Source organism: Camellia sinensis, chromosome 2, assembly GCF_055761805.1.
Source record: "Camellia sinensis isolate YWXY chromosome 2, ASM5576180v1, whole genome shotgun sequence".
Lineage (NCBI taxonomy): Eukaryota > Viridiplantae > Streptophyta > Magnoliopsida > Ericales > Theaceae > Camellia > Camellia sinensis.
This window is the reverse complement of record NC_138962.1, coordinates 21,117,790-21,125,185: the sequence shown is the minus strand read 5'-3', so window position 1 is coordinate 21,125,185 and position 7,396 is coordinate 21,117,790. Positions and strand designations below refer to the sequence as shown.

The 7,396-nt window shown below is 33.6% G+C and overlaps 1 protein-coding gene across 1 annotated transcript; it reads left to right on the top strand.

Annotated features, from left to right (window-relative positions):
• The first annotated feature begins 5,205 nt into the window (after positions 1–5,205).
• LOC145811634 (uncharacterized) lies at positions 5,206–6,420 on the top strand. Its single transcript, XM_082907570.1, has 3 exons — positions 5,206–5,745; positions 5,881–6,112; positions 6,230–6,420. The coding sequence occupies exons 1-3, from the start codon at positions 5,206–5,208 to the stop codon at positions 6,418–6,420; spliced, it is 963 nt and encodes a 320-aa protein (XP_082763696.1).
• The last annotated feature ends 976 nt before the right edge of the window (positions 6,421–7,396 follow it).

Here is a 7,396-nt window from a genome sequence, read left to right as displayed (position 1 = left end):
TTCGTAAATGTGTTGATAACAGGTTAGGTTAAGTTGTGATGGAATTGTTATATTCAACAGGTTTTAACATGAACAGGGTCATATTTGTTGAACTAAAATTTAGATTTTGATAAAATAGGTATATAATGTGGAAAAAAATATTATGAAATTATTGACAAAATTTTCCATCCCTAAAGAAGGTTTTTTTGTCTCTTATTTGGCATAGGTGGATGATTAATTTTGTCATAAATTCTTTATTTCATCGCTAAATGAATTTGTCATGACAAAAAATATTGTCACATTTTGTCACTATTACCCTCAATGTGTGACGAATTTTTTTTGACATTATTTCATCATTTTTAATGATGAATTTGTTTTTATCTCTATTGGTAGCTTCTTTGACAAAAAATTTTCGTCTTCGTTTATATTAAACGTGACAAAATTATTTTGTCTCCATTTCTTATATTTATGACAAAATACTTTTGTCTCTAATTTCTCCTTTAATGACAAAATATTTTGTCGCTAATTACTTATAAGTATGTTCCCAACAGAGTGTATTGGAGACAAAAAAAATTCGTCACAAATTTATCATTTTTAATGATGAATTTGTGTTTGTCTCTATTGGTAGCTTCTTTGACAAATTTTTTTTGTCTTCGTTTATATTAAACGTGACAAAATTATTTCGTCTTTATTTCTTATATTTATGACAAAATACTTTTGTCTCTAATTTCTTCTTTAATGACAAAATATTTTGTCGCTAATTACTTGCAAGTATGTTCCCAACAGAGTGTATTGGAGACAAAAAAATTCGTCACAAATTTATCATTTTTAATGATGAATTTGTTTTTGTCTCTATTGGTAGCTTCTTTGACAAAAATTTTTCGTCTTCGTTTGTATTAAACGTGACAAGATTATTTCGTCTCTATTTCTTATATTTATGACGAAATACTTTTGTCTCTAATTTCTTCTTTAATGACAAAATATTTTGTCGCTAATTACTTACAAGTATGTTCCCAACAAAGTGTATTGGAGACAAAAAAATTCGTCACAAATTTATCATTTTCAATGACGAATTTTTTTTCCGTCTCTAAGACCCTTTAGGGACGACCCTTTGGAGACAAAACGGGTGACGAAAAATGTTCGTCGTAATTAGTTTGGGTGACGAAATATATACATTTTGAGACAAATTTGTTTCGTCTTTAAATCCCAAATTTGTTGTAGTGTATGAAGGCACCATTGTTTAAACTGAAGGAAATGCCAATGTTATATATCTGTTCTGATGTACAAATCTGTTCTATATTTTTTGTATCTGGTCGGTTATATTTTGAAATGCAGATATATCTGTTCGGTTATCACACATTTGGGGCAAATTTGTTATATTTTTTGTTTATAATCAATGCTGAACCCTGAATTTTTGCTAATAGAAATGGTCAATTCCCATTTGTGAAAAATATATAAAAATATAATTCCAACTCAATTACATAAAAAAATATATATTAACAACAAATTACAAAATATATATGAAATGTATATAACAAATTAGATATAATTCCAACTCAATTTGGGAAGGAAGTTAGATATATTAACAACAAATTACAAAATTTATAAAACTTATAGTACAAAAAAAAAATAACAAAAATTGTCAACAATTAAGCAATATATTAAAAATATATTACCAAGATATGAAAAAAAATATATGTGAAATGTATATTACAAATTTAGATTTAAAAAGTAAATACTGTTAAAATTTTATTAGACATATATGAAAAAATTTAATTATGAAAAACTATATCATAAATATATTGAAAAATGTTTTGAAAATATCAAAAAAAATATATTGAAAATATATTACAAATTAGATGTATTAATTTGCGTATATTTTTTACTCAAGACGAAATGCTCAATTCTCATTTCTAAAAAATATATTAATTAGATAAAAAATATATTTGGAACTAAATTTGGGAAGGAAGGTACATATATTATCTACATATATTAACAACAAATTACAAAATATTAAAAATTTATATTACAAATATATATAAAAAAAACAGTTTATTAACAAATATATTACAAAAATATTAGAAAGATATTAATAATATATTAAATTATATATAACAAATTTAGAGTTAAAAAGTAAAGAGTGTAAAAATTTGATTAAACATATATGACAAAATTTAATTATTAAAAAATGTAGTACAAATATTTTCAAAAATCCATTTTCAAAATATCATAAAAAATATATTGAAAATATATTACAAAATAGATTTATTAATTTCAGTATATTGTTTACTCAATACGAAATGCTAAATTCTCATTTCTAAAAAATAAAATAATTAGATAAAAAATATATTTGGACCTAAATTTGGGAAGGAAGGTAGATATATTATCTACATATATTAACAACAAATTACAAAATACATGAAATTTATATTACAAATATATTAAAAAAAAAGTTTATTAACAAATATATTAAAACTATATTAGAAAGATATTAATAATATATTAAAATAAATATTAGAATTTTTTATTTAAATAGTAAAGAGTGTCAAAAATAGATTACAAACTAAATTTGGGAAGGAAGGTAAATATATTAAAAAGTTATTACAAATATATGACAAAATTGGGTATATTAAAAAAAATATTACAAATATATTAAAACGATGTTAAAAACATATTAAAATATAAATTTGCATTACTCTTCGTATCTGTTCATGTTGATTCTTGTAAATTTAATTTATATTAAAGCGTAGCATGGCGTCGTTCACCTCTACTACAACTTCCAGTACATGGCCACGACGAATGTGTGCCTGTGGACATGGCCCGTGTATTGTTAAGATTTCCAAGTCCACCAAAAATCTAGGGTGTTCCTACTTTGTCTGTCCCCGCCCTGTGGTGAGTGACCCAATCTTTACCGGTCATAACTTTATGAACATTAACAACCCATGAAACTAATAGTTCCATAATTTTCACTCATCAGCCCTGTGTAAGTTGGATTGGTTGGTGTGAAGAACGAAGGCAAAAGAACCAAGGCTATGCGTCACCCGGAGATGAAATTGCCATGCAATTGCGGGCTGATGTCATAAACATTCAACAATCCTTGCGTGTCCTTAAGACCATTGTGTATGTGCTCTGCATTGTCGTTGTCATTTTGTTGTGCCGTATGTAAGCACCGTTACCATGTTCTTAGTATGTACAAAGACGTTACTATGTTGTCAGTATGTTGTTAGTATGTTCGTACCATGTTGGTAGTATGTTGTCGCATATGGGAGCCGTAATACTAACTATCATATTTTTGTCCACTACTAACTTCCATGGAACTTGTGTATGTACGTTAGTAATGTTCAATGGTTATATGCAAATTTAACTTTAGCATCATATATCTCTGTTTGTTGTTATTAATGTGTCATGGCTTATGCGTGTGTATATAACAACCAAATTTGTGATGGTAATCTTTTGTAATTGTACATTAGTAATGGCTTCGACACGTACTTCGCCGCATAACCACTCGAAAAGCAAAGGCGTTGTCATTGACAAGTCAAGCAGTCTTGAAGAGACACAAAATCAGTTAAGCCACAAGACGTCATAGGACAGTAACTCAGTCCGAGTTTTCCTCCAGTTGATTGCAAATGAGATTAGTAAAGGAAATCGCCCATTCTTAGTCCTCAGCCAAGCAGGGTACAAGTCATTGGCAAGGAAATTTGAGAAAAAAACAGGAAAAAAACATGGACTGAAACAGTTGAAGAATAAGTACATGACCTTGAAAAAAGAGTGGCAAGCGTGGACAAAGTTGATGGATTCAAGCAAGGGAGTGTCCGGGATAGGCTTTGACTATGACACCGGGTTGTTTCAGGCACCTGATGAGTGGTGGGACAAGATGGAATCAGTAAGTACATGTACAAACAAGTTTTATATTTGTCATTTACGGATACATTTTTTACTTCTTCATTTAACTTCAATAGAATTTATTTATATGAAATATAACGTCTGCCTCTTTCATACATCTATATTTCTGCAGATCAACAAGGCGTGTGCGAAGTTCAGGAAAAAAACTTTGGAACACCGTGACTTGATGGAGACGGTCTTCATGGGGGCATCAGCTACTGGGAAGCATCATTGGACCCTAGGAAAGAACCTTCCCGAACCTGCTGAGGACTCATCTGATTCAGTGCGTAGTTTGGGAGCCCAGCCATTTGCTGATTCGATACCCGCAGGAGTACAGGACGTGGATTATGATACTTCACTGGAGCATGTTCCGATTGAAAAGGCAAAAAGGAGAAAGACGCCATCAACAAGTGTTTCAAAGTCGAAGAAGGGAACAAGTGGTGCGTCCATTATTACGGAAAGCATGAACAGAATGACAGATGTTGTGCGTTCGAAGAATCAGTAGGTCACGGTGAGGCACTTCACAGGCAACGAATCGCCGTACACTATTTCCGAGTGCATGCATAAATTGAGCAGTATTCCATCCCTGATTGGTACACCGTTATTCCACTTCGCCTCCACACTTATGGATAACGCCGATTATCGGGAGGTCATGATGTGCCAGCCTGATGACGACCACATCATTGGATGGCTTACACAGAAGCAGCTCTAGTGTACTGCGTCGGCGCCTTTTGTAAACCTGTTTCAGGGTCGCCGGATGTGATGTAGCGGTGTTACGAGTGTTGAAGATGCATGTCCTTCTCTTCCTTTTTAAAAGTTTGACTTATGGTATTGTTGGCACAATACTAAAACAGGATGGTGGTGTGTGCATGTTTTCATTATGTCATTTTTGTTTTTTTATTACTAGCTACGGGCAGCAACAAGTTTTAGGTAAGTGCATGGGTTGACGGAACGGAAGCATGGTTGTGCCTCGTTTTTGGGAAATGAATGGGATGTTTATGCTATAATATTTTCTGTGGGTACGTTTAAGACAGGGAATTACGTTTTACTTGCACGCTTTTGAATGCCTATATGTCGTAAGTTCATTTGTTAGTTTAGTTTGCTGGCTAGTTTTGTGGTTGTTACCACCATGGCCCCCCTGTAAAGCATAAGTTGAACAGCTTCTTTTTTTTGTGCAATTCATATGATCATGCGTTCCAAATGACATTGGTGACGGCATTACTTTGATTAAAAACATGTCGGCATTTTCTAATTGCAAACTTCAATAAAATTTAAGTCAATGAACCACGTGCCAACCGATTGAAAGGCTGACACTCTTGTAGGTTTCGCATCAACGAAGACGCGATGAATCCCTGGGATGGAAGCAACCATGATGAAATAACGGAAATGCTTAATCAAATGGTGGTCCAGGTGCAACAAGAACAGAACTGCACATTTCTACAAGCATGCCAATTGGCGACAGAATGGTACGAAAAACACATGAATAAAACGCCGTGTCGCACTTCTATACTAACCGGGAATACATGGATATGCGAACTATATGCGGGGCATATGGGTCGATTTGAGGAAAATGTTTGCATGCCGAAGGAAGTTTTTGCCGCATTGTGTGAGACATTAGTCAATGATTTTGGGTTACAAGTCCCGCAACGTCCCCATGGCTTAGCTGTTGAAGAAAGCGTTGCGATGTTTATCCATGTGTTGAAAGGGAAGCAATATCGGGAAATCCAAGAACGGTTCCAACATTCCGGGGAGACTGTGTCAAGGCACGTGCATAACGTATTAACTTCCATGAAAGAGTTCACTGTTGTTCATTGTCGGCCCACATACAATCAGCATCGTATACATCCATACGTGCGGTCTAGACGAAAATACCTACCGTTCAAGGTACTTCTGAAAAACATGATTGACATATAAATCAAGATAATATATTTTGTTTTTGTTATTAACTGCACAACGCTTGGCAAAAACGAAACACTTGTTACCAATTTACGCAACAAAACAATTTATCCATGTTTGCAGAACTACATTGGCGCAATAGACAGAACACATGTCAGTGCATGGGTTACGGGGCCAGATGCAGCAACATATTTCGGTAGGAAATACTGTCACACGCAAAATATAATGGCCGCTGTCGATTTTGACATGTGTTTCATATTCATTTCTTGCGGATGGGAAGGAAGTATGCGTGATAGTTGCATATTTAACGAGATACTAACAAATGACAATGTCCCCTTCCCACATCCTGACGAAGGTAACACATGGTCATGTTATTAGATTTATTAACAAATACTTTTTTCCTGAGAAAGCGTTATATGAAAATGACGCAGAATGTTCGTTTTGGTGTTATACATTATTGTCATGTCTGCAGGCAAATATTATCTTGTCGATTCTAGCTATGCAAACCGGATTGGTTACTTAGCACCATTCAAAGGCCACCGTTACCACCAACAAGAATTTCGACGTATTGCACGGAACGCAATGGCAAACACGCCAAGGGAATTATTTAACAAAGTGCACTCGTCCTTACGCAGTGTGGTGGAACGCACTTTCGGTGCCTGAAAAAATCGATGGGGGTTTATTCGAGACATGCCTCGGTATGACTTTGCAAATGTGCAAGTTCAATTAGTAGGTGCGTCAATAGCATTACATAATTATATACGGCGAAACACAGGTAACCCAACAACTGTTCAGCCAATCTGTGACAAGGAAGAAGCTATGACAATAGTAAATGCCATACTAGAAGTTGAACATGACGAGGATGGTTTAATGGTTGGAGATGAGGACCCCCATATGGCATTGGTCCGCCTTCACATACGCGACAAATTATGTTACATGCGTAATTGTTAGAAATTGGGCGCCCATGTGGCATGACCCTTAGAACCTTTTGAACCTCATCCAAATGGGTTTTGAATTTGAATTCAAACCTATTTGGATAGCCACTCAGGATATATATCTATCATATCATGATATGGATAGATGATATAGATATCAGATATTATCTCATTTAACAAATGGATAAATGAGATAAATAGATTATATATCTGATATATGGGATATGGGTGATTAAGTGAAAAAACAACGTATGTTTGTTTCTTTTTTCCAAGATACTGGCTCTCTCCCAAAATAACGATCAAAAGCCATTTGCACTGTGGTTTGTGTGAGTGATATTCAATGTTGTAATATCACTTCACTGCTGGGTTGATTGACTAGATTCAGGAAACACGTGATTTATCCACGAGGTTTTAGATCAATAAAGGTATGATCTAAACATTTTATTCCGCTGCATGTTTTTATACTTTGATTTACATTGATATCAGAGCCATTGATGGATATTTTCGTGTTTCCTTTAATCATGTGTATATTTTTACATGTGTGTGTTTACACTATATACATGAATGTTTGTAAAGGAGAAAAAAAATCTACTTTGATTAGATTAAGAGCATAAATATTTTTTTTATGTTCATTAATGTCTTTTTTAAGACCATAAACGGTTTTATTTTGAAAAAAGGAGTCCGGCAGTACAAAAATCGGACCA

Excerpts from the sequence above, each read along its gene's own strand:
- LOC145811634 (XM_082907570.1), top strand. The coding sequence starts at position 5,206 with ATGAATCCCTGGGATGGAAGCAACCATGATGAAATAACGGAAATGCTT. Across the intron at positions 5,746-5,880 it reads GAAAATACCTACCGTTCAAG|AACTACATTGGCGCAATAGA; the intron begins GTACTTCTGAAA and ends CCATGTTTGCAG. Across the intron at positions 6,113-6,229 it reads CTTCCCACATCCTGACGAAG|GCAAATATTATCTTGTCGAT; the intron begins GTAACACATGGT and ends TCATGTCTGCAG.